Below are 27,700 nucleotides of genomic sequence, written 5' to 3'. Positions count from 1 at the left end.
TGTGTCATGGCCCAAATTGTATAAACGTGTAAGCTATTTAGCATGTTAATAAACGGGACATTCTGTTTCATAAATGATTATTATTTGTTTGGTTTCATGTGGCTATATATTGTCTGATGGAATGTGATGCACTGGATTTTCTGAATCGCCCTGGAAAATGAGCACAATTAATTGGAAAATGGTGTGTGTGTAATGGCAGTGTTAGAGACCTTTAAAACATTGAATTAATCCATCCAGCTGGTAGTCATTCACATCAGGAATTCTGTATCAATCCCTACTCAAGCCTTGATGCTTCAGACATTTCCACGCAGCTCTAAAAGCAGGTTTTGCACAGCACTGAAGAAGAAACTTTGATGCTTAATACTGCTAACTACATGATATAAAATTTGCGCACTAAAAGGGCCCACAGCATTAGCTGAAGTCAGAGAGTTATGGGTACTAAACACCTGGGTAAATTAAGCCTTAAATGTTTACTATGTATAACACCAGTAACTGAAGTTTCTTGCTACTAATGCAATTGTTCACTTACACACTCTGTTAAAAAATAGTAATCAAAGTACCATGTTTTCACAGCAAATAAATTTTCCTTGCTTGATTACTAAAAGGAGAGATACTAAACCAGTTTGTAATCTCTTGATTATATTTATTTGCTAGTTAGCAGGGTCTAGTACAGGGGTCGGCAACCTTTCAGAAGTGGTGTGCCGAGTCTTCATTTATTCCAGGGGTCGGCAACCTCTGGCACGCGGCTCTCCAGGATAAGCACCCTGGCGGGCTGGGCCAGTTTGTTTACCTGCCACGTCGGTAGGTTCGGCGGACCACAGCTCCCACTGGGCGTGGTTCACCGTCCCAGGCCAATGGGAGCGGCAGGAAGCAGCGTGGGCGAGGGGCGTCCTGGCCACAGCTTCCCACCACCCCCATTGGCCTGGGATGGCAAACCGCGCCCAGGTTCGGTCCGCCAAACCTACCGACGTGGCAGGTAAACAAACTGTCCCGGCCCGCCAGGGTCTTACCCTGGCGAGCCGCGTGCCAGAGGTTGCTGACCCCTGGTTTATTCACTCTAATTTAAGGTTTTGGGTGCCAGTAATACATTTTAACATTTTTAGAAGGTCTCTTTCTATAAGTCTATAATATATAACTAAACTATTGTTGTATGTAAATTAAATAAGGTTTTTAAAATGTTTAATGAGATTAATTTAAAATTAAATCAAAATGCAGAGCCCCCCGGACTGGTGGCCAGGACCCAAGCAGTGTGAGTGCCACTGAAAATCAGCTTGCGTGCTGCCTTCAGCACGCGTGCCATAGGTTGCCTACCCCTGATCTAGTATTTGTCCTCTCTATACAGAAATACATAACCAGTGACCAGTTCCTGGCAAGTCCCAATGTCTGTTCATGACTTACAACTGGATAGGATGAGGGGAGCCAGGCCCTTAAAAAAGTCTCTATGTTTCAGAAATTCTCAGCGGAACAATAATCCTTTGGTCATCATTTTGTGTTTTGACAGATCACATCAGCAGTTTTCTTGGCTGATGCATTGATTGTAGGGCATCCGTCTTGGTGATCTAATAACACATCACCATCATAGCATGAGAAGAAACGAAATGTTTAGTCTTCTTGGCAACTAAGTGCAAATGCTTTCCAGAATATAGCTTAGCGTTGAATGAAATGGCTTTGGGCCAGTGACTAATTAAAGTAAAGGGCTGTGCTTGTGAATTATGCATGTACTGTAGTGTTTACCCTAGTATTGTTAAAACCACAGCATATACTTCTACAAATAAGGTGGTTGTTCAGATGGATGTGACAGTCCTTCTGTGGATGATATACTCTACCAAGTGTTTGTGCTTTAGTGTAACAAATAGCTTAACGGCACATTTACAAATGCATTCCTTGTGTTGTACTGCAGTGGAAGGAAATCCAGATGGAAGTAATTTACATCCTGTTCAACTTAGACACAACAGACTTAGTAACAATAATAAATATAGAAATAATGTGAAAAATGTTGCTTGCAGTGAAGATTTACAATATTTAAGATTGCTCAGATTCTGATGGTGCTAATCACACTCTTTTCGCCTACCCAGCAATTGCTGAGTATACAGGAAGAATTAAATAACAAAAAATCTGAACTGGAGCAAGCAAAAGAAGAACAAACACATACACAAGCCAGGCTTAAAGTTCTTCAGGAGCAGGTGAGTGCTTACATTGAGCATAATCCTTATTTAGGACTACACCGGAGGGCCTGATCCTGCACCTTTGAAATCAGTGGAAGTTTGGCCATTGACTTCATTCTAATCAGTATATGATCTTATGTGACCTGTGTGTGATCTAATGAGCATATACAAAGTTTAGTTGAAGTTAATTGATAGTATAGTTTGGGGAAACTTTGTCAAAGTGAAATTGAACTCTGTCAGTTTTGCAATATCAGATATTTAATCTCACATCTTGTACAACATTTTCTGTTATGTTCCTCCACACAGATACCAGTGATGTGTGAATGATTTCTATCTGAAAACAAATGAATTTGGGGAGAGTTCAATATACCAGCAAAGCAAACATATTTCAGAAAAAGCCAGCCATTTCTTTTAAGACTAGTAGTGGGGAAAATGAGTTTAGCATCTCCTGTATTATTCATGCAGACACATGTATACAAAGGACTGAATCATGATGACATAAAAAAAAATCTCCAGTGCATCAGTGCACTTATCTAACTGTGGTGAGAAGCAAACCTTTTATATACTCTGCAAATCTGATCGTTTCATTTTTGCTTTCATTGATACTGAAGTGCTGTATGACATTGATAAGTGTATTTGAAAATATTGTCTAATATGCAGGGCAAGATGGATCGTTTCACAGCAAAGGAAGATCTGTGCCTGTTTGTATAGTACTGGAGATGAAATACTGTGTTGTCCACGCACACAGAGTATACAAATAAATGTTGTGTGTCTACAATTTGATTATGGAGACAGTAGTCACCACTCCATAGTTTTTAGCTGAAGTAGACAGTGGACTGGTTTTTTGATTGATTAATGTAATCTAGTAAAAAAAATTCAGACGTGTACGACGTAAATTATTTAGATGGCAAGGATTCAAAAAGTCTCTGGTTTTCACAATTTTAAAAAATCCTTCTGAATTTTTGAATGTTTACATATTTTTAAAGTTATGCACATCAGACTTGTTGTCAGATGCAGTTGGCACAAATATACTTTATAATCTGACAATCCAGATTCTGCAAAATAAAGTTTTCACTTTAAAAAAATATTTCTAGCGCTTACGGTTGCAAAGTTAACTTTCTAAATGTGAACTGATATAACGCCATCTTAGACAAAAGCGTATGAGGAAGAATGGATTTGATTACAATTTTTCTGGCACCTAAAACGTCAGATGAGAAATGGGCTAAGGGACCTGCAGGATCTATATACTGTATAGGAAACATAAATATATATATACGGTATTTTAGGTCTCAATTTTACCATATGTTAGTAGCATTAAAAGGACAGCATTATAAAATACTGTTTAAAAATATTTTTACTATAGCACTCAAAATATTATAAAACATGTAGGAAGATCTTACAATCTGACAACCACCATAGTGCAACTACATGTTTTCATTGCAAATATCTGTGACATGCTGAATATTGAAAATCAGGGGCAGAGTCAAATAAATGTGAACATTTAACATCAAAATAAAAGCACAGGGGCTAATGGATTGATTGTATTATAAATTTTTATATTACATTCAGCAAAACCCACTATTTTTAAAAGCTAATTTAAAGCTGAGGCAGAATTTCCAGCCTGTTGCACTGAAGCACAGAAACCAAAGTTCTTAGTGCAGAATTTTGATCCAGCTGGGCTTTGATCTGTATATTTTTACACATGGATTACCTGTAGAATGTGAATGATCCTGTAGAACAAATACCCCCCTCCCAAAAAAACCCCATGGGCATGTCAGTACACTGCTAATGTGGTAACCCTTCTGCTTTCCTTTCAGGTTCATGAAGGCAGGGGCGGCTCCAGGCCCCAGCACGCCAAGCGCGTGCTTGGGGCAGCAAGCCGCGGGGGGTGCTCTGCCGGTGCCGCGAGGGCGGCAGGCAGGCTGCCTCCAGCGGCTTGCCTGCAGAGGGTCCGCTGGTCCCGCGGCTTCGGCGGACCTCCCTCAGGCATGCGGGAGGTCCATCGAAGCCGCGGGACCAGCGGACCCTCCGCAGGCAAACCACCAGAGACAGCCTGCCTGCTGTGCTTGGGGTGGCAAAATCCCTAGAGCCGCCCCTGCATGAAGGGTAGCCCCTTGGCAATTGCTGGCTCTAGTTCAGTGTGATGCATCCGCATGCTCTTTGCTGGTAACCACACTTGCCATTGAACAGCAATAGAGCCTGCCTCTGGGGTAGGGCAGCTCCTGTTTTTTCCAATATTGTATGTTTTTCAGAGGTTTCTGTTACTATTTTATACCAAGAATATAATTTAAACTTAAACAAAAGAAATTGGAAAAAAGGGATGTTACCCTTTGTGTGTCTGCATCTAGGCGTTTTTTCCTTAACATTTTCTACTATCGCTACCCCCAGTGCAATGGTGGGAGTTCTAGTGTAGACAAGGCACCAGTGGCCACTAGCCTTTTATCCTCTGTGCTGTCTAACCCTGCTCAGAGCAGATGGCACAGAGGTGAAAATGTCCACAACTGCCAATGCTGTGGCTACACAAGAGTTACCATCTATGAAACTTACCAGTGGTGGTCATGGGCTGGAAAGTTTTTTGGGGGGAAAAGTCTAGTATATACATTTACCTAGAAGCAGATTCCAATCTCTAGCAGAGTGAGAGTGTAGTTCAATGGTGAATCTGAAGTCATCATCAGTAGAATACATGCTGCCCAACACAAGTAATAGCCAGTGATTGTAGGGTGGCTGCACTTGGTGAACCTGAAGAAGGAGGGAGTAAAGGTAAGTAGACATTTGAAATTAGCTAACCTCCCTTGCCTTTTTATTTTGAGCAATGAGCAGGTTATCTTAAACAACCAGACAAGAGCCTGCTCTTCTGACCTCTTACTCGTGTGAGGGAGTCCAGCAGTACTCAACAGGACTGCTTGAGTAAGGATGGCTTGTGTCATTAAGAGTGTGCAGAATCAGGATTGAAATTACTAACTTTTGAGTTACCACAGAATATAATTTAATATAAAACTTCATAACTTTGGGGCTTTGTGGAAGTGATTTTCTTGATCTCCGAGAGGAATCAACTGTTCACACCGTCGCCTCCTAGTGACCATTTGTGCAGTGTTGTGGTTTTACAGAGTTGCTTGCAGGGCCGGCCTTATGGGTGGGCGATGTGGGAAAATGCTCAGGGTGCCGTGGTTAGGGGAGCACTGTGGTCAAGAGGCAAGGAGCAGGGTGGGCCTGGGGTCTGAGGCTGCAGAAGGGAGCTCAGGGCAATGGGGTGGGGGGAAGGAGGATGGGGAGTGGGGAGCCCAGGGAGGCAGTGGGGACCAGGGGAATGGGGGGATAGATGGGGAGGTAAGTGGGGACCATGGTGGTGGGGGGATGGATAGGGACTCTGTGGGAGTCAAGGGGGATGGGTGAGGGGATGGATGGGGAGGCAGAGGGGGCTAAGGGTGATGGGGGAATGAGGGGGGTCTGGGGTAGGCAGCAGGGGCCAGGAGTGATGGGGGGTGGCTGGGATGTCCACGGAGGCAGCAGAGGCCAGGGTGGCTGGGTGGGGAGCCAGGGGCAATGTGGAGGATGGATGAGGAGGCAGCGGGGGCAAGGTGCTCCAAAATACAAGTTCACCCAGGCTGCCATTTTCCCTCCGGCCAGCTCTGGTTGCTTGTCATTTCATGGAAGTGGTGCCACATTCATATGGAATGCATTGGACTGCTCTAACTAAAAATAGCATCTGTTCTGAATCAAACATACTGGTGTCCATTTTTACCACAATTTTAGGGTTGTTCTCACACAATAAAGCATTTGTGTTAGGCAGAAAAGATATCTCTTATAACACCTGCTACTTCCTTAGTAAAAACAGGTTGAAACAAAGGCATACAGCAGAAAGAGCTGTTTACTCCCCCACTCTCATTTTGAATAGGTTAGAATAAAGACCTACATTTTTTAAAGAAATACACACACCTAAGTGCAAATGCACTTTGTTCTGCATGCTTAAATCCCCAGTTCATGCAAGCATGTGAAGGTTGCAGTGGTGCATACTTGTCTGTTTGGGTTCATCCGTAGATTGCATGTGCAGATATCTTTGAAAATTTGGCCCAAAATATTGTTAGGTAATTTCTTAAATCTTCTGATAGTGACTATTTTATAATCTCCCATGAAGTAATCCTGAATTTCTATTAAAAATCTCATTTACTTTAAGAAAAAAAAAGTTTTGCTTCAGATCACCTGTAGTGAAATTTGCAGTGTCTTCCCAGTTCTTCCTCCTGATAGCTAAATAAATGAGTTCCACATCTCTTCCTCCTCCATCATACTCAGGAGCCGTGTCAGTTATCTGTATACTTCCTCAAGAAGGCAATATACAGGAGCACTCTGACATTTGAAACAGCTCAGAATATGTCATTCAAAAGTAATCATAAGCCAACACTATTTAGCTAGTGGCAACTTGCAAACACTGCAAAGCTTAAATTAATAGCAACAAGAATGGGAAATGAAATCATTTATTCTTTTTGAGAGCCAATTTTGTACACTTTTTATGCCTTGAAACTGTTTTCTAATCTTATTATTTAAAAAATAATGATCCAGTCTTATTATTTTCCTTACTCCCCCCTGACTAAACTTATCAAGCCTTAAATATGTTGGTTTCAAAATGGCTTGAGCAAAAACTCATTAGAATTATATGCTCCATCTGTTTTTCTCATTGGAAGCTTTATAAAATGCTACTTCAAATAAATCAAAGATAACTGTGTGAAATACTCAAGTAATGTTCTTTGTGTGGTGTTTTTTAATTTTTGTTTTGGTTTTGTTGCTTTTTTGTTTTGTTTCTTTCTTTAAACTTTGCAGTTAAAAAGTGCCAAGGAGTTAGCAGAGATCAACGGCCATGACGAATCTCAGGCAAATGTAGGTACAGCTCTATTTACATTTTGTTATAGAATGGTTTATTGGTTTAAGGGCTCAGGTTTTGAATGCCTACTTTTCCTACAGCGACAAGTTCAAATCCCAGCAAGTTTCATTTCAAGGTAGTTAAACTGAGTTCCGTACAATTTACTTTGTGGGGTTATTTGGATGAAATGTTAACAGCCAAGGTTCTGCCTGCTCTCTATGGATGTTAACGGTACCATGGCAATTTTTGTAAGAATAATATTTTGCTTAGTATCCTGGTGCCCAGTGCTCTTCCCTTCTCAAAATGTTTTTCAGGAACATATATATTTAATTTAAATTCTATAGGAAATTATCAACATGTTTCATGTCAGCTTATGTATAATACAGTCAAAATGTTTTGACTTGTATATTAATTATAACAGGGGTCGGCAACCTCTGGCACACGGCTCACCAGGGAAAGCACCCTGGCAGGCTGGGCCAGTTTGTTTACCTGCCAAGTCGGCAGGTTCAGCCGACCGCAGCTCCCACTGCTGTCCCGATGTGGCAGGTAAACAAACTGGCCCTGCCCGCCAGGGTGCTTACCCTGGCGAGCCACATGCCAAAGGTTGCCGACCCCTGAATTATAATATAACAAAAGCCAAATTGATAAAGTCAAAATGAAATATTTAAATAAGGTTTGTTACCAGGGAAGCCACCTCCCATGCACCCCCTTGTGGCCTGGGCTTCCTCTCCAGCACCATGCCTCAGTTTCTCTTCTTCAGTGCTCCTTAATAAACTCCACACAGACCTTTGGTCCAACAGTATCCCTTATCCCAGGGTCTAACTTACTGACATAAAACTGAAAACAAAACTCTGTTGTCAGGCTTCTCTCCCTCTCACTTCCATTGGATTCTGTTCTCTCCTGCTCTTCCCGGATTTAGCAGGCCATTCTCAGCACGACCTGCCTGGAGTTTTGCTCTGCTCCCCTGGAGTCTGCTCTGTCTTCAGCCCTATGACTCTGGCTTCTAGGCTCATACCCTTCCCTGTGGTCAAAGATGGTCTCTTGCAGGAGCTTCCTGCTCTCTGCAATCTCTGCCATAGCTTCCTCTCTCTGTTTCCTGTTCCCCTCCAGCTCTTTATCAGGACCAGCTGCCCACTATCTGGCCCTATCCAGAGGCTGCTAATGAGACACAGGTGGGCTGTTCCTTCTTAAAGGGCCCAAGCCACCCAGCTGACAAGGTCATTTCAGACTTTTTGTTTTGAAGTAAATTTTAAAATTTTGACTTTTTGTTCTGATTTGGGATGAAAGGATGTTTCAAAAGATCAGCATTCCCCTCAGAAGGGAAATTCCATTTTCCAGCCAGCTCTGCTTCTATCCCTCTGCTTGATGCCCATGTGCACCTGCCAGTGATGGGGCATCAATGGGTAAAGAAGTGCATTGTGATTATTTACATCCCAAAGGTCTCCCTCTTGATGTTGGATCTATATGAACACAAAGGTCCTCTTCTGTGCAGAACCAGTCCCAGGATCCAGCTCTTAAGGAAAGAAGTCACTGCCATTCCTAAGATAATGGTTCAGAAGAAAATTAGACAACTGCACTTGTCAATCCACAAATTCAGTCCAGGGTTGGAAAATTGTCCCACCTTAGGATAAGAGAGAGATTCAGGAACACAAATATAAATGGCAATAGAGAAATTTATTTTGATACCTAATAGTGAAAGAGTGAAAATGTATTTGCTGCAGAAATGGACATGGTTGGTGGACAGGAATTGAGAACCCTCTAAAGAGTACAATATGATTAGGCTTCCGATTTTAGGTTTTAACCAATAAACATAGAGAAAACAGCCCTGACACAAATAAAAATTAAATCAGTGTTTGTCCAGTAAATACCAGAAAAACCCTGGAAATGTTTTTTTGTACCTAAGGGCTTGTCTACATGGAGCAGTAATGAAGCTATGATTTCTAAGCACACTAAAGTGTTACACATTAATTGGTCTAGGTAAATCCTGCTCATGCACACTAATCATTCCCTAGTGCGCTTTAACACAGTATTATTTGAAACAGAGAGATTACTCATTACTGTATTTACAACTAATATATATAATATACATTACTCATTACAGTATAGACACAGAGGAAAGTCCTCCCCCAAAAAAACAATTTTTGACATCTACGTAGAACTCAAAAATTGCTAAAAATAAACCCTCAACAATGAAATTAATAAAATCCCCAAACCAGAAGCCCTAAAAATGATGAATGTTATTTACACTGAATATTTAATACTAATGTGCTTCTCCTTGCAAAATGCATCCAAAGCTAATTACCAATAGAGTTCATGGTTCTTGCCCTTGGCCGGTATCTAAATCTGGGCTGATCAAAGAGGAAAAGATGTAGTGGCTCCTACATGGTTATTAGTGGACTGTGATGCGTATAATAGGATTAGTACATATTTGATACAGTTGACAAGTTGAATTTAGCAAATGAAATGCCCTGACATTCAGGACCAGATTGAAAGGTATTGGCAACGAAACATGAAAATGTCTATCTGTGTTCCAAATAGTATATATGACCATTCACCTTACAACACCCTACTTGTACCTTGTACTGTAGTAGTAAAAACTGGATTTTTTTAAAAAGACAGTGGCAACTTTTATGAAGATTGCTGCATGTATATTGCTGCATTGTACTCCAAGAATGTCCTCTCTGTATTGCTATTACAGTTTTTAAAAATAATTTTCCTGTGTCCTAAGGAACCTTTTCTACTAGTGGCATTGGCCATGATATCATAGGTATTTTACATTATCTTACTGTTTCTTGAAATAAAAAATTAGAACATTTTTGGTAGCCAAAGAGTATAGACAACATGTATTGCAGTTACTTAAAAGGATGGGGCAAGGGTAATGTTAGACCCACTGCTACTGCAACTCACAAGCAAAGCTAAAAAGAAAGAACAGATTTTTTGTGCACATCAGCTGCATCAATTATTCCAGGGCAGTGCAAGAATAACTCATGTGCAGGACTCTGCAGACAGTCATGAGGCCATTTCACGAATGGCTTGTCAGGTACATGTGGTAATATTTGTTACATCTGGTCACATTTCACATGATTTGAAGTGGTTTTTAATCCATTGAATGTGTCATTCTTGCTTGTGGTGCGTTCTGTAGCAGGAAAGCCCTGACATAAGGTGCATGTTGTGCCTGGAGCAAAAATCCTGGCCCTGAGGGAGACTTGAGTTTAACAGTAACCTCAGCACTCCCATTATGTGGGCTAACAGAAGTGTTCTGACATAAAACTCATTTCTGGGGGCTTAGATGTGATTGTCCATTGTTCTTAATGCTGCTCAATGCATAGAGCAATGTGTTAATTTCCCCATCATTGTTGGACACAGTGATATATAATTCAGATCATCCTCTTAATTGAAAAGAAAACCCTAAGTCAATGTACAACTATAATTTCAGATTTCTTCCTTCGTCCAACATGTTCCTTTTCCCCCATGACCGGACTAGTCCCATCTTGAAAAAAAAACGCTTCTTCTTTCTGAAGTGGTGTGGAGGGGTTACTAAATGGTTTATGAAGAGAAACCACAAAACACATGCTGTGTGATTTGAAACATCAATGTACTGTATTTATTCCTCAGTTGTTTCTGGCTTGCTGTAGAGTCTCTTGCTGTGTAAAACATGTGCTGTGTTTTGATCGACATTGTGTTTCTGTGCACTGCGAAACTCAGCATACTTAGGATACCGGATGTCAATGCAATGACATAGTCTTCCTGGGCCAGTTCATTAAATGACATCGGGAAGCTGGGGCATCAATCCTATTTCAGACAACCACTGTGAGACTGATGATAGAATTTTCGAATGTCCGCAATGTACTTAAGGCATGAAATCCCAGCCCCATTGAAATCAATGGCAAAACTCTCTGTGGTGGGGTGTAATACCCCTTTAAGGGACAATCTAGCACAGGGGTAGGCAACCTATGGCACGGGTGCTGAAGGTGGCACGCAAGCTGATTTTCAGTGGCACTCACACTGCCTGGGTCCTGGCCACCAGTCCGGGGGGCTCTGCATTTTAATTGAATTTTAAAAGAAGCTTCTTAAACATTTTGAAACCCTATTAACTTTACATGCAACAATAGTTTAGTTATATATTATAGACTTATAGAAAGAGACCTTCTAAAAATGTTAAAATGTATTACTGGCACGTGAAACCTTAAATTAGAGTGAATAAATGAAGATTCGGCACACCACTTCTGAAAGGTTGCCGAGCCCTGGTCTAGCACTTACAGCCAAGCAATCTGAGCTCAGTCAAGGAGTGCCTGCTCCACCCTGGGGCTGGGCTATATAAGCGGGGAAAAGAAGCTGAGCGAGAGAGAAGGGACCAGAAGCCACACTTGTGGCTATGGGTTGCAGGACCCTCAGGCTCCGGGGCATTAGCCTGATCTGCCTCGTAGAGGCTTTGTTTTCTGGCTATACATTTGGTTGCTCTGATTGAAGGCACTTGAACTTGGTTAAGCTGCTCCTCCCCTGACTTGAGACCTATGGGAAATGGAGAAAGCCTGCCTGCCGCCTAGAGCAATAAGAGAACTGGAAACTCTGCTGGCCAAGGTTGGTTTGGAGGCCTTGTAAAAGGTCACTTTGGGTGGTTTTGGTTAGCTTGGTTTTGGCCTCCCGTTCTATAATCCTGTATGCTTCCATTGACCTCAGCTGGGCAAGGATTTCACCTAAGGACTCTGTTAAGTGTTACTGCTTTCTAACCAAAGTTTAAATAGTGTGCTAGACACAGACATCTCAGAAGGTTAGAGTGATTACACCTGAAAATTTCTATCCTCTTTTTCTGTTTTCATTGCCTGAACAAATAGCAACGCCGATCTTATTCTGCTTTCTCTGCATCTTTGGTTAGCATCTCCAGAAACGTGGACACAATAGTCTGTGGTTTTCTCTTCAGGCAGGGAATCAAGGGAATTAAGTAGGGATGTATTTTTCCCTTTGGATGCTTGTAGCCATTATTGGGGGAGTTTTCATGTTTGACGAACCTTCATCCATTAATGTTGATTCCTTTAGTTCTTCCTTTATTTTTCTCCCTCTATTTCTGCACTTGCAGCATTAGTAGCAAACCTCTGAGTGTAAAACTGTCCAGAGGAATATACCAGGGTGAAGCATTTCAACCATTTCACTAAATTGTTCATTTAGTGCTATGCTAAATGAAGGTAATGTTATCTCTTATCAAGTTCAAGTCTTCGCCTTTAAGATGTTTTTATGAGGGTAATCACTGGATGATCCTTACTATTTTGGGGATGGCAAAGATAGAGACAGTCCCTAAGTGAAGCTGATCTTCAAGATCAGCTGGAAGATCTTAACAAGTACATATTATAACAGCTATATTTCCGGGATCATGATGGCATCAAAATTGTTTCTTTGCAGGATCATCAGACTCAGTATTCTGCTCTTCCATTTCAATGGACAAAGTTATTTTCAATGACACATTTGATGTAGAAGAATCCAAAGAAACTGATTTTTCTGCCTGTTTGAGATGAACACAAATGCTATCTTTCAACTTAACTCTTGACAATGTATACATTTTACTGTACAAGAAGAATATGTTTTCTTTGCTGCAGGCCATTGAATCACTTGCTTCCTACCATTTCCTTCAACTTTAGGGATGTGGAGTCAGGTAAAGTCATAAAGTGATGATTACTTGTGGCACCTTAGAGACTAACAAATTTATTTGGGCATAAGCTTTTGTGGGCTAAAACCCACTTCATCAGATGCATGAAGTAGAAAATACAGTAGGCAGGTATAAATACACAGTACATGAAAAGATGGGAGTTGCCTTACCAAGTGGGGCAGTTCTAATGAGACAATTCAAGTAAGGTGGAAATTGGTAAGGCAACTCCCATCTTTTCATGTACTGTGTATTTATACTTGTCTACTGTATTTTCTACTCCATGCATCTGATGAAGTGGGTTTTAGCCCACAAAAGCTTATGCCCAAATAAATTTGTTAGTCTCTAAGGTGCCACAAGGACTCCTCGTTGTTTTTGCTGATACAGACTAACACGGCTATCACTCTGAAAAGTGATGATTGATTGTCCGTTTGCAGTATTAATCAGCAGCTTTCATATTTACACTAGCTAGAATGAGAAACAGCCACCCAGTGAATTTGGCACTGTGAAGACTGAAAAATTACATGAGCTCTGACTTTGTTCAGAGCCATGTTTCAGATGCCCTGTTCACCTTCTAGAAATTTCCAGATTCTGGAAAATCAAGTATCCTCACAGTTCACAACTCCACTCTCCCGTTTGTGATTCTGTACGTTAGAGGAGAGTGATACATACACATTTGGTAGTTCATTATGGTGCAGTGTTTAGACCTGTGTTCTTACAGAATCACAGTCTCTATGGTTTGAGCTGCAGTGCCTTGCGGAGATCCAGCCTTCAGGAAAGTGCTGTAATAGTGTAGGCTGAGGCATAGTCTAACGGTGAATATGTTATCTGAAATGGCCCCAGGCTTTAGTGATAAACCCTTCGTTAACATGGAGCAGCAAATCATACCACTTCCCTTGTTCCTAATTGGAAGTGCCACACTGGCATACTGGCTTAGCTTTTGACTGAGTAGGTTCATTTAACCTCAGCAAGAGAGCAGAGAATGCTCTGAAACACAATGTTAAAACCCATTCAGCCACCCACTCTCAGCAAAGCACAGAAGTTTCTGACTTTGGATTTCGTGAGCTCTGTGGGGATACATTTACGCAATGCCCAGAGCTAGCAATAGCACCTGACATTTTAATAATACCTGACAGTTCTGTTCGGCCTTTCTTCCTACAGTGCTGTACAAAATATATAAACACACATACAGGAATCGTTTCTCCCATCAGTGAAATTGAGTCGCTTTTAATTACATATATATGCACCTGTGTGGATACCCTGCACTTTGCATAGGGTTGGCAGTGCAATCTGGCTCATCGCTGTCACTACGCTGTTTGTCTTTTCCATTACATGGGCTCCCTAGCAACTGCACGAAGGATTATGGAGTATCTCTCTGCTTCTCCTGTAAGCCTAATAGTGCTGGCTGTGGGAGTGTTTACTAAGTCCCACCACCCTATAGAGAGAATCAGGCTACTTCTTTCTCCTCTCTTCTGACAATCTTAATGAAACACGCAGTGAAGAATATTTGGGATGGTGGGGGGAACCTGCACTGATTGCTCATAGGAGGCACTGATTTGGGGCGTGTCCATCGTTCTGGTCAAGGTCCTGTATAGGAGGAGGAAAAATGGCTGATATCTAGTGAAAAACACACTAATAGCATCTCTCATAAATGCTAAGTGCCGATATCTGGCCCCTGTAAATGGGGAGGTTGCCCTTGGCCACAGGGTTTTCAAGTCCCAACAGCTGGCTAAGAGTATCTCTCGAAATCCACTCAACCTCTCAGAATGGATAAGGAGTTTTTATGATTCCTTCTGGTAAGTTTTTCCAGGATGCCTATCAGACCATCTCACAAACCCACAGAATCTATTTCTAGGGTAGAATTACCTTTTTGTTCCTCATTTCAATTTTTTTCTTTTTTTTTAATGCTTTACTGTTCTGATGCTGGAGAAACATTTTGAGAGCATGTTATTATGTCCAGATCCTGCATATGAGTGCTATGGGGTGCTGAACATCTTTAATCCACATTGATTTCAGTGGGAGTCAAGCCCAGTCAATACCTTGCAGGATCCACCCCTTGGTTTGCATAGCAGATAGTCAGGGCCGCCCAGAGAGGGTGGGGGTGGGTGCAAGTGGGGCAATTTGCCCCGGGCCCCACAGGGGCCCCCACGAAAGTTTTTTGGGGGCCCTGGAGTGGAGTCCTTCACTCGCTCCAGGGGCCCCAGAAAACTCTCGCGGGGCCGGGACCCCCGGAACTTCTTCCACTCTGGGTCTTTGGCGGCGGGGGGTCCTTCCGCCCTGGGGCAGAAGGATCCCCCTCCATGGGTCTTCGGGGCACTTTGGGGGCGGGTCCCGGAGCGGAAGGACCCCCCGCCGCCGAATTATCACCAAAGCAGGGGCCCCCTGCTGCCAAAGACCCCCAGGCCCCCTGAATCCTCTGGGCGGCCCTGCAGATAGTGTATCTGCGATGAGCTACACGTATCCATTCGGCTTGCAAAGTTTAATTTACACATGCACTTTGTGCTGTTCCAGCAGCACAATATGCAGGAAAATCTACAATTTTATCACCATGTAGGTCTAATCCTTTGTTTGAAAAATGCGATGATTATTGCTATTATTTGTGTAATGTCAAAAGTGTGCAAGGCACTGTACAGACACGTAGAACAATCTTTTCCCATATCAAATTATCTTCAGCCACTTTCAGACTGCATGAAAAATAATATTCCCATGAGTCACCAAGAATCTGCCCCCGTTTAATACTTTCAGAATATAAGGAAATGACACACCTGACCACGCATGTATTTTTAAAAGTAAATATCAAAGTGACTTTAACATTAGTCATCACATACGCATCGCACAGTGTATAGCCACATAAAATATTTGTGTTCAAATACTATGGTAATGAGAGCCGTATAAAAAGATAGCTGAGATTAGACAGCTATTTTGACATTATTACTAGTTGCCCAAACTTGCCAGGTGAAAGTTATAGTAGTGAATGTTTTTATACAAAAACATAAAAAAGTGTCCCGCTGGCAAGTGGACTGGAAAAATGGTATGTCAAAAGTGCTATAATGCAATTAATCTCCACGCCTAAAAATATTTCTATCATGCGGGATAAACCAAACAGACTAATCTTAGATGCAGAGACATGCATTTTATAGTGTCTCATTTGCAAGATCTTTTATTTGTTGTTCTAATTTTTCTTCTTCTTTGTTGACGATGTATTTTAAACGCCAGTACATTTTTCAGAGTTGTCAGCTGCTTATTTGTTAATGCCAACACACTTCTTAACCATACTCGCATGGGATTATTTTCACTATTAGGGTAGTTTAAAAAATAATTGTGTGCGGTAACAGGAGAACTCACTGCTAGGTTGGGACAAGGCACCAAAGATAGGTTAACCCCAAAGGTCACACTTGACTTGAGTGAAAAACGACACTAATTTATTTTCATACATTTTCAAATGATAATATTCTTAAATCACTTACTAGTAAAACCTGTTATGGAACTGACCAATAGCATAATATGTTGTAATGAGCTAGTAGGTACCCCATTAGCTGGATTGCAGGGGGATGTGGATCAAGAGAGATGCTGTGGGACTAGGATTGAAACAAAGTGTTCTGGTGGTGGGTGGTGCAGCCTGTTACCAGCCTGTTAAGGGTGTAGTTGCATGTAAGTCAGGTTAATTTTTAGACAGTGTGGTCTTGCCTCATTTCTTCAGATACCCCCTGATATACAACATATTCTGTTAGCCCAAGCTGTCTGAGGTGCAAACCTCCACATACCTAAATCCAACTCACAGGGAAGAAATCACACTGTTTCCAGATGCATGTGGAGCTGACATGCTAGGCAGAGAGAGACTTCCCTGCTCCAAATATATGGCGAGAGTGTATAGTGGCCAACCCTCCAGGATTGTCCTGGCATCTCCAGGAATTAAAGTTTTAATTTTTAATTAAAGATTATGTCATGTGATGAAACCTCCAGGAATACATCCAACCAAAATTGGCAGCCCTACAACAGTGTGGCCAGTAGTTCAAAAGCCAGGTATCCTCAAGGTGATCGTTATGTTCAGGTCAAGTCTTTGGGTTTCTCTACACAGGGGTTTTAAAGCAGATCAAACCAAGTTAAACCAAGTTAAGTTTGAAAATGGTTGCGTACACACAACACAGTCCATGACTGCCACTAGCTCCACATTTGCCACAAACTCTGGAGTCTGGTTGCCAAGTGCATCAGGTTTGCTGAGCATTGAATTAGTGGGGTCTGCTGTTTGTGTGAATTCAATTGCTGCACACCACTTTTTTTTTTGCATGCTTCCAACAGCTATCCCACAGTGCTTAGCAAATCAATCATTACTGACCTGTCCTTGCTCTGGTGTCAAGTTCTCAGGACATCCCCTCCTGGTGCAGAGCCAGAATTTGCCCGTTTGCTCCTGGATCTAAGTGTATCAGCATTCTTGCAATACAGCCATGACAGTACTTCAGAAGCCCTACAGCATGCCTCGTGCAGCTGCTTGGAGGCATGGTGAGACTCTGGATCTCCTTGCCATGTGGGGAGAAGTGTCAGTACAGGACACTTTTGTGGCCAGTCACCAGAATAAAGACCTGTTTGTGCATGTTCCCAAGCACACGTCCAAGAGGGGTCATGACAGGTCTGCTGACTAGTGCTGGATAAAGAGCAAGCAGCTCAGGAGTAAGTATATTGAAATGAGGGACAAAAGGAGACAATCTGGCAGGGGGTATGTGACTTGTCCATTTTATGGTGAACTGGCCAGAATCCTACATTATTATATAGCACAACCCTGCCAACCATGTGGCGCCTGCTGGCCGCACTCTCCCCCACACTGAGAATGACCAGCAAGGCTCACTGAAGTTGAGCAGGAGAATGCTGGAGAGGAGCTTTCCTCTGAGAGCCAGGATCTTTTGGAGACCCAGGACCCTGACATCAGTCCGCTAGAAAGCCAGCAGCAATCACGCCCTGCTGCAACGTACCCCAATTCCTGCTAGGCATCAACCAATCCCAAGTCCTAGCCAGAAACCCAGGCCAGGACTGAAAAGGCAGAACCCCGGAGGGAACTTCATCATGTAAGTACCTATCATTTCAATTTATTATTTATTATTACTGTGCTATACAGCCGTTCTGTCTTCTGCTCTGGGTGCCCCCTGGCCACAGCCATTTTAGACAGATGAGAGCTAGGAGCTCTTCTGAGAATCCAGCCCTCACCTTCCTCTGTAAACTCACGCTGCCCATTTGGCCCCACTGTACATGTTTCCGAAATGGTGGCTGCTTCGCCTGGGCAATTCAGACTCCTGGAGGAATTCTGCGCCAAAACATTAAAAATTCTGTGCACAGTATTTTAAAATTCTGCAAAATTCTACATATTTTATTTGTCAAAATAACAAAATATAATCACACCGGTTTCAATTATTTTGGTAATTTATTTCAAAATGCCCATCAGCAACTATGTCTGTAACAATACAGACAAAAAAAAGATGCCCCCAGGAGTAGAAAGTTAAAGAAACCCCTACGACAACCAAGCTCCTGTTTCTCTCTTATGCTTTGTCGGCCACCTCAGTCTGGGAGTGTCACATGTGCCAGCTGGGCACATCGTGGGGGAAAACTCTGCCCCTCCAGTCTTTTAGTGGATTCTTGTTTTTTTACCCTGCCCCGTAGGGTTACAATTTTTCAAGTTGCCAAATAGAGGGTACTGTCAGGGGAAGGGAGGGAGGGAGAACTGGGGTGGGCACAGTTGTGGGGGTGCTGAAGCGGTGGGTATGTGTACTTAGAGGCAGTATTTGGGGGGTGCCAGTGATGATATTTTGGGGTGCTGGAGGAGTAGGTGTATTTACTGAGAGGGAGTATTTGGAGGATGTTGGAGAGGGTATTTGGGGGTGCTGGAGGGATGGGTGTGTACTGGGAGGGGAGTATTTGGGGCACAGGAGAGGGCTGTGTGGGGTCCCCATGGCCTAGACACCCGCACTCCCTCCCCCAGAGCCCAGCTGTGGGGTGCCCCCCGTCCCAGATGCCCCCATTTCCCTTCACCTCCGAGCTCAGACACAGGCTCCACTATGCACAGCTTCGTTACTGTCCCACTTTGGGGACATGGTGAGACCCCTCACTTTCTCACCCTTTGCGAGAGCCAGCACAGCCAGGTCTCCTGGGCCCTCTCCCATCCTTGGGAGGATGAGGATCAGGCCCAGCAGCCAGAGCTGCAGGGCCTCCATCCCCACCAGGCGGCGCGCACCTTTCAGTGTGGTTCCACAGCTCACATGCTGCCTCCTTCATTCCAGGCATTCCGAGAACCACAGTCCACCTGCATCTCCCGTGCAGGCACACTGTGAGCTGGGGAGCTGGGCTCTGCTGGGTCCAGCAGCTCTGCAGTGCCAATTCTGCAGGGAAAAAATGAATAGCGGCAGGCCCATGCCTCTGGTATAATTCGCAAGCCCCTTCCACTCCTGCAACACTTCTGGGGAGAACCATCCTGGTGCATAATTTCAGTGTATGTCAGTGGTCTGCCCTTTGCCGTTTTGAATAAGGCCTTCTCTGTCTCCTAGTCACCCACCTTAGTGTAATGTCATCAAGAGTAAGGATGACCTAAAGGGGATGTAGAGGGGGTTACTATCTGGCTTGCCCCCCCCCCCCACATAACCTCTCATAACCCCTCTGACACCAGAGGAGCCCCTTAAATGCACAAATAAAACTGCAAACCAAAATGAGAGCATAATTCGACCCACCCCACCTCCTAACCAACACAGCGGCAAATAGTATATACAGCAGACAGAAATCCCGGTGCACCCAGCACCTCCTCACATGCTCACTGCTTACCATCTCTGAGATTCCCCCAAGGCTGGGAAGATCCTAAGGGAGGTCAAGTCATGGATGCATATTAAAAAATGCTATCATGCCCTGTATGAAATGTGAACAATAAGTGATTTTTCCCCCATACTTCCAAGGCACCTAGAACAAGCAAACCATCAAGGACCATGCCTTTATCTACTGCTGGCAGGCAAGCCAACCTGAGGAGATGGGAAAGGAAGACAGCTCAAGAAGTTTGTAGAGCTTATGATAGAGTCCCAGAGGAAGACCGCACTGGCTGAGAAGTGCAGGCAGTACATGGTGACCCAGACAGAGAAGGAAATGAAGCTCTCCCAAGAGATCATGGCAGTGGCCAAGGACAGTGTTACGGAGGTCAAGGACAGCATCACCCTGGCCAACGACAGCATGGAAAAAGACAGGGAGATGCAAGGCAACTTATGAATGCTATCTGGATCCAGAATCCTCTCCTCCAAAACATGCTACTGCTAGGCAAGCGGTCCTTTCAATCCTGTATACCAGTACTTACCCACATCCTTCAGCCCCTAGACAATAGTGGCTACTGGGACCAGGGGCGGCTCTAGGCACCAGCAAAACAAGCTGCTGCCTAGGGCGGCAAAATATAGGGGGCGGCAAAAGGCTGGGGCTGGGGCCCCAGCTCATCCTGCCGCTGCGAGCCGAGGAGCGGCCCGTCCCCTGCAGCCAGGCAGGGCCACGCTACCGGCTCTGCTTGGGGGAGAGTGGGGGCCCCTTACCGGTAGCGCGGCCCCGCCTGGCTGCAGAAGACGGGCCGCTCCTCCTCCGCTTGTTCCCCGGGTCCTAAACAGCCCGGCAGCAGCTTGGCTGGGGGGGGGGGGGCTAAGCCCCGCCCCGCTCAGAGCCGCGTGGTCAGGGGGCGGGGCTGCAAGCTCCGGGCCGAGTGGAGGCAGCTGAGCTCAGCCTGGAGCTTGCGGTCCCGCCCCCTCCCCCTCCCCACGTGGCTCTGAGCGGGGAAGAGCAGAGCCCCCTCCGGAGCCATGCGGCTGCCGCGCGGTGAGCCGGGGGTAAGCAGCCGGGGCGGGGGTGGCTAAGGGGCAGGGAGTCCCGGGGGCAGGGAGGGGGCACAGGTTCTGTGGGGGGGGCGGTCAGGGGCCAGGGAAGGGGGGTTGGATTGGGGGGGTCTCAGGGAGGTGTTTGTCAGGCTCCCCCTGACCCCATTACCCCCCAGGCCCAGCCCTGACCCCCAGCTCCAAGCCCAGCCCCTAGGACCTGGGCACCCCCCCGGCCCCGGCCCCCTCACAGCCCTGACCCCCAGCTCCAAGCCCAGCCCCTAGGACCTGGGCACCCCCACAGCCCCATCCCCCTCACAGCCCTGACCCCCAGCTCTGAGCCCAGCCCCTCTGATCCGGACACCCCCCTGACCCCATTCCCCCCACAGCCCTTACCCCCAGCTCTGAGCCCAGCCCCTCTGAGCTGGGCACCCCCCTGACCCCATTCCCCCCACAGCCCTGACCCCCAGCTCCGAGCCCAGCCCCTCTGATCCAGACACCCCCCTCACCCCATTCCCCCCACAGCCCTGACCCCCAGCTCCGAGCCCAGCCCCTCTGATCCAGACACCCCCCTCACCCCATTCCCCCGCACTGCCCTGACTCCCAGCTCCGAGCCCAGCCCCTCTGATCTGGACACCCCCCTGACCCCATTCCCCCCACAGCCCTGACCCCCAGCTCTGAGCCCAGCCCCTCTGAGCTGGGCACCCCCGACCCCATCCCCCACTGCCCTGACCCCCAGCTCTGAGCCCAGCCCCTCTGAGCTGGGCACCCCCGACCCCATCCCCCACAGCCCTGACCCCCAGCTCCGAGCCCAGTCCCTCTGATCCAGACACTCCCCTCACCCCATTCCCCTCACAGCCCTGACCCCCAGCTCCGAGCCCAGCCCCTCTGATCCGGACACCTCCCTGACCCCATTCCCCCCCCCCACAGCCCTGACCCCTAGCTCTGAGCCCAGCCCCTCTGATCCGGATACCCCCGACCCCATCCCCCACTGCCCTGACCCCCAGCTCTGAGCCCAGCTGCTCTGAGGTGGGCACCCTCCGGTTCCATCCCCCCACCCCAGACCCCCCGCTCTGAGGCGAGCCCCTCTGAGCCAGACAACCTCCGACCCCATCTCCTCACAGTCCTGAGCCCAGCCCCTGTGAGCCGGGCACCCCCCAGAGCCCAGCTCCCCTCCCAGCCCTGGGCAACAGCAGCACCACCTCCAGGCAGTGACAGCCCATTGGCACCAACCATCACCATCACCCAGCAACAGCCCATTTTGTAATTGCAAATGTATACAGACCAGTAAAGCATTTAATGTTTTTAAATAATGTATTTGGTGTATTTTCAAATTATTACAAATTAATTTTCACTAGTTATTTTTTACATTTCCAAATACATGTTACTATAGCATTGCAACTTTTTTTATGGAAGGGGCCCCCAAAATTGCTTTGCCCTGAATCCTCTGGGCGGCCCTACCCAGTGTGTGTGAGGAGCCGGGGAGGGAGGGAAACGGGGTCCCCTGGAGCCGAGCCCGGGCTGTGATGGCGGCGAGGGGCTCCTGGAGTGTGTGAGGAGGTGAGCGGCCGACTGGGTTCGTCGGTGCTGAGCAGGTAGCCCCGCAGCCGGAGATCCTCGCCTTCCCTCCTGCCAGGGCTGGGCCAGGGCACCGTGAGGCTGAAGAGCAGCAGGTCCAGGGGGCTCTCCAGGTCTTTGGCCGCCAGCATGTCGAGGGTGAGGGCGGTGAGCACGAACTGATCCACCTTGGCCACCAGCAGTGCTGCGAAGCCCAGGGAGGGGGCCGTGTTCTTTGCGCCACCCTGTAGCCGTGCCGCCACCTGGAAGTACTCCCGCTCCGTGCTGCCCAGCAGCTCCACCCGCATGGGGACAGAGTCGCAGCTGGGCCAGGGCTCGGCTGCAGTGTGCTGGTAGCGGATCCCACATTTGGGGGGGAGGCCAGTGCAGGGGCAACAGGGGGTGTGAGTGGGGGGTACTGGTGGGCGGGGGGGGCTCATGTCTGGGGGTGGGGGGGGCAGCCAAAAAATTTTTTGCTTGGGGCGGCAAAAAACCTAGAGCCGGCCCTGACTGGGACCATCAACAATTCCTCCCCTCTTTACCCTGCACTTATCCCAGAGACCATTCTCCTCTCAGATCCATCATCTGCCCACCAAGAAGACTGGCTTCTGGAAGCCCAGCACTTTTGACCCCTGCAATGCACCTGCAAATTTTGAGCTGTGGTACTCAACCCCAGAACTCCCACATGGAAGAAAAGGCGGAAGGAAGATCTATATGTGCCTGTAACTTTAAGCTACCACCACCACCACCTTGTTAGTTTTGCACATTTTGCTTTGTTGCACTTTCAGTTTGGTTTGCACTGTTGCTTTGTTTAAAGATTTGCTTTTTGTTAGTCAGTGAGTAGATTGTTCTGGTAAATGTATTTTCAAATAAAAAGCTATTGTTATTTATCCATTGGTTCAATTAAACTTTATTTTTGATCTTGTTACTGTTCCTTTATAATAAAAACCTTTTAAAATCCATTTTGGTCCATTATGACTCATCACTGCATGTAACACACAAAATCCTTTAAATGAAGCTAAAATAATCCATATGGCTTCACAAAAGTATATAGGCAACGTCTCACTTCCACCACCCATAAGCAATACTGGACTGTTCACAGTCTATCTCACCCCCCATGGATTAGCAGGTGAATGCACAGCTACACATGTTCAACCATGAGACTCAAAATATGAACAGTAGGCATCCAAGACAATATTCTCCCTGGCGTTAGCATCCTCTATGGGACACCGTGCTAGCTGCTGAAACCACCAAGCAAGCATCAGTACCTCAGCCTCCCACCAATCATTGATGCTTTCCCCTTTGGTCTCACAAATATTGAGCAGAGCACAGCACAACTCTATAATGGTCAGGACATTTTTTTCTGCTGCTTCCAAATTATTCTGTGACAGAGTGCTGAGAGCTAACAGCTGTCCCAGCCCTCTGATCACTTAAGCTCTGATTAGTTCCCCCTAGAGAAGACTTGACCGAGGAATGAAGTACTTACCTTACCAGACTAGGGGCTGGGAGCATTAAGGAGTTAATGTTCCTGTCAGCTAGGAGGGGTAGTTAAAAATGGAAACACAAAGGGGAAAGGGGAAGGCTAGCAGAGCTGAGACAGAAGAGATCTTAGGAGGATGAGATCTCTCCCTGGAGATTGGGTTCATGTCTGAAGAACGCTGTCGATAGAGCTGCTATATGGGATTGTGACAGTGGTGGTCATAGTAATAATCCCATAGAGGTGTTAACAAACAAGAGGCGTACAACACTGTGTGGGTTTGCAGGACAGGAGTGGAGCCTGCCCTGTTACAGATTCCTTAAACATCGAAATCTGCATTTCAAATGGTCAAATACATAGTTGACCACCACTCTGCAGTGACTCAGGCAACAGTTAAAATATTCCTTCTTCCTGACCAAGTGGCCGGTGAATGGCTTTGTTCACCAGGAAGCAGAAGATAAGCTGTGTTTCCCAAAATAATCGGACCAGTCTCCACACCACTAATGTCCATAGTGGTCCTAGGGGCAAACAACCCTTTCTCCATTAATTTAAATAGAACTGAGTTCTGAAAGATCCTCGCATCATAGACCCCCTCATACCACCCTGCATTTCTGTGTGTACGCCTGCTGCAGTGGTCAACCACTGTGGAGAAATACCCCTTTCTGTTTATAAATTCTGCACCAGGGCAGTGGGGCAAATGATAGACATATTGGTTCCATCAGCTGCCCTAATGCAGTTTGGGAACCCCATGTGTGCAAAGCCATCAGTAATCTCCTGAGCATTATTATAACCCAGCTAGCTAGTACCTTAATGGCATAGCTGACCTGCATGAGACTGGTCCCACTGGTTCATCTCCCCAAGCCGAACTGGTTGGCTACAGACCAGTTACATTCTGGGGTGGCCAGCTTCCAGATGGTAATAATTACCTGCTTATCTACAGGTATGGGGCACTGCATGTTGGTACATTGTCACTGCAGCTCTGCACAGATCTCAGTCAAAGTAGCCCTCCCCATCCCAAAGTTCTCGCACCACTGCTGGTGATCCCAGGTCTGCAGATTGACTCTCTCCCACCAATCCACGCTGGTTTGCCAGTCCCACAAATGGCACTGAATGCTGTGTAGCTGATCTAGGGAGTTGTCCTCTAGTTCCAACAGCTCAGCATCCTCATCCTGCTGCAACAGCTTCATGGTATTTACTCCTGCTACCTGGAGGAGACACTGTTCTGACACTGAACATTCTCCTGCACCTGCACCATCTGCTTGGTGGTGCAGCGGACATCGACCAATGCAGAATGTGCCCAGGTTTGAATGCTGTAATAGAGCCATACCATCTGGAAGCTGGCCACCCCAGAATGTAACTGGTCTGTAGCCAACCAGTTCGGCTTGGGGAGATGAACCATTGGGACCGGTCTCATGCAGGTCAGCTATGCCATTAAGGTACTAGCTAGCTGAGTTATAATGCTCAGGAGATTACTGATGGCTTTGCACACATGGGGTTCCCAAACTGCATTAGGGCAGCTGATGGAACCAATGTGCCTATCATTTGCCCCACTGTAGTACAGTCTTTGCATATTCACACCTGCTGCCATAGCAGTGTGGTGCATTTCTGGGTCCTTGCTGGCAGACAGCAATTTGAAAATGATGCTAGCCCTCCCAGAAAGGAAGAATAGGGCAGAGACAGTGGAAACATGGTTTCGGGATTTTTTTATTTCAACCTGCCTGGCTTCTGCTTTGCATACCGCAATTCACAGTGAAAACAAACCCACAATGCACGCTGCTCAGCTGTGAAGCAAAGAACCATGGGATAGACCCCAAGAATGCTACTCCCTCACTTCTCAGCAAACTGCCACCATGTGTTCACACAACGCAAATTGGACAGGCGTCCTGTGTGCATGCTATTGGTGAGACTTGCATACTGCGGATTACCAGATGCTCAACAAAAAGCTTCACATTAAATCCCTTGTGTAAACAGACCCTTAAACTGGAGTGAAACAGCATTGTGTGCCTTGCAGGAGTCCTCTGAAATAGTTCTTCCTCTAAAGCAGAACCAATGATTTTCTGGATTCCATCACAACAGCAAGATAATAGTCAGAATATTTTCAATCAAATAATTGGTAAGGAATCCAGGATGGCCATCATGAGAGAACATGTTGAAAAGCAGAGGTGTGTAAATATCATGCTTTTTTCCTACTGTTTGGGACTGCAACTTAATCTGTGTGTCCCCTGAAATCTAAGAATGGGCCTGACCCAATGTGCAATGAAGTCAGTGGAAAGGCTCCCACTGGAGCACTGGAATGGGTTACCTAGGGAGGTGGTGGAATCTCCTTCCTTAGAGGTTTTTAAGGTCAGGCTTGACAAAGCCCTGGCTGGGATGATTTAGTTGGGGATTGGCAAGGGTAAAAGTAACTTAAAGTACTTACCGGTACACTGGAGTCCTGAGCGGGGGAGGAGGGTGGCCTCAACCAGAAGAGGCAGGGCCTCAACCAGAAGAGGTGGGGCCTTTAAATACCTGGGCCCTTTAAATCAAGAGTTAAAGGCCCTGAGGCTCCAGAGGTGGCTGGGAGCCCTGGGGCTCAGGGGCGATTTAAAGGGCCCGGGGCTCCCCACAGCGGCTGGAGCCCCGGGCCCTTTAAATCACCACCAGAGCCCTGCCACCACTACCCCAGGGCTCCGGCAGCAGGGCTTGGGAGGCAATTTAAAGGCCCTGGGGCTCCGGCCGATGCAGGGAGCCCCAGGCCTTTTAAATTGCCAGCATGGGGAAGCCAGGTCCAGCATGGCGTACTGGCTCTTGCCAGTACGCTCTTGCCAGTACGCCATAACGGACTGTACTGGCTTACTTTCACCTCTGGGGATTGGTCCTGCTTTGAGTAAGGGGTTGGACTAGATGACCTCCTGAGGTCCCTTCCAAACCTGATATTCTATTATTCTATGATGACTTCAGTGGATATTGAATTAGACCCCATGGGGCAGAACACCAAGATTAAATTATTACTTTGTGTGGCTATGGAGACATACGTAACCAATTGTCAGCAATTGTAGAAAGAAATGAAAACTAAGTTGCAGCACTTAAAGATTGGGGAAGCCAAAAGCAGTTGTACGAGGGTTAAAAAAACAAAACAAAAAATGATATGTAAGTGTAGTGTAGAAAGGGGTAGTTTTAAAAGTGTTGGATCCCAAGTAATGTTATTCTAAAAATGGTTAGTTTAGAGAAACAAGAAATGGTAGGCCAGCTCTATTCTTTTCCTGCCAGCTCAGGGACGTGTCTCCCATTATTTAGTCAGAGGGGCTTTTTTCCATACTTTAGGGGACATCCATGATCAAGCAAAATAAGCACAATTATTAACCATAGCTATTTTATTATTAAAGACCAGAAAAGAAAACGTTAGACAAAACACAAATAATAAATTGGTTACTTCTGTTACAAACTCTTGTGTATGTCTCTCTGTGGAGAGCGTTTAACAGAAATTACATCTTTGAGAGTGGACCGCGTCTGAAGGGCTATTTTCCCTTTGTAAGTGAAGACCAAAGTGTATTGTTGTTCACAATTACTGTGAATTCAGTTTTAGTATCTTATTAGATGTTTAAAACTGTTTATGTATGGGCAAAATAATATGTTTAAGGGCAAATGAAATCTGTCCAGTTATTAATAATAACCTAAACAGTTTATAGCTGGACAAAGTAAGCAATCTTAACTGTGAAATCAAAGAAGATTTTTAAATTAATTATTTTGAAGTAGCCATTTAAGGAGCTGTCCTAAGCCAGGCCAATTACAAATTACAAGAATCTTAAATCCCATTACATCCCACTATTTTGCTGTTTACCAATGTCTAGCCCCTATCTCTGCTTCAGGAATATATAGTCTAACCACTTGGTGATAAAACAGGAGAAAATTATAGTAATTTAAGTTACAACAGAATTTGCATAGCCCAGTAAAATCATTACAAGAGTTTTAAATCTCCCTGGCTACAGCGCTGGCTGTACTCCACGTCTGCCTGGGGAATAACGACTGCAGCGCTGGTGCTGCAGCACTGGAATGCCAGTGTAAACAGTGATTAATCTTACTACGCTGTAACTGACCTCCGGAATTTTCCCATAATGCTTTTAACTAAAGAACTCTCTTTGTTTTGTTATGATGCCTCTCTTTGTTTTGTTGTGAACTTGGGGCTCCCGGAGCTGCTTATCTAAAAAACAA

The 27,700-nt window shown here is 45.6% G+C and overlaps 1 protein-coding gene across 9 annotated transcripts in view; it reads left to right on the top strand.

The window, feature by feature from the left end:
* The window catches only part of ENOX1 (ecto-NOX disulfide-thiol exchanger 1), a 495,678-nt gene that overhangs the window by 454,921 nt on the left and 13,057 nt on the right, over nt 1-27,700 (top strand). For all 9 annotated transcript variants that reach the window (XM_045012813.1, XM_045012820.1, XM_045012827.1 and 6 more), the window contains 2 exons: nt 2,076-2,183; nt 6,981-7,037. In XM_045012813.1, the coding sequence (XP_044868748.1) occupies nt 2,076-2,183; nt 6,981-7,037 (165 nt within the window). The remainder of the gene's footprint in view (nt 1-2,075; nt 2,184-6,980; nt 7,038-27,700) is intronic.

This window comes from Mauremys mutica, chromosome 1 (assembly GCF_020497125.1).
Source record: "Mauremys mutica isolate MM-2020 ecotype Southern chromosome 1, ASM2049712v1, whole genome shotgun sequence".
In the NCBI taxonomy this organism is placed as follows: domain Eukaryota; kingdom Metazoa; phylum Chordata; order Testudines; family Geoemydidae; genus Mauremys; species Mauremys mutica.
The sequence above is the reverse complement of the archived record's forward strand: the minus strand, read 5'-3'. Positions and strand labels throughout refer to the sequence as shown.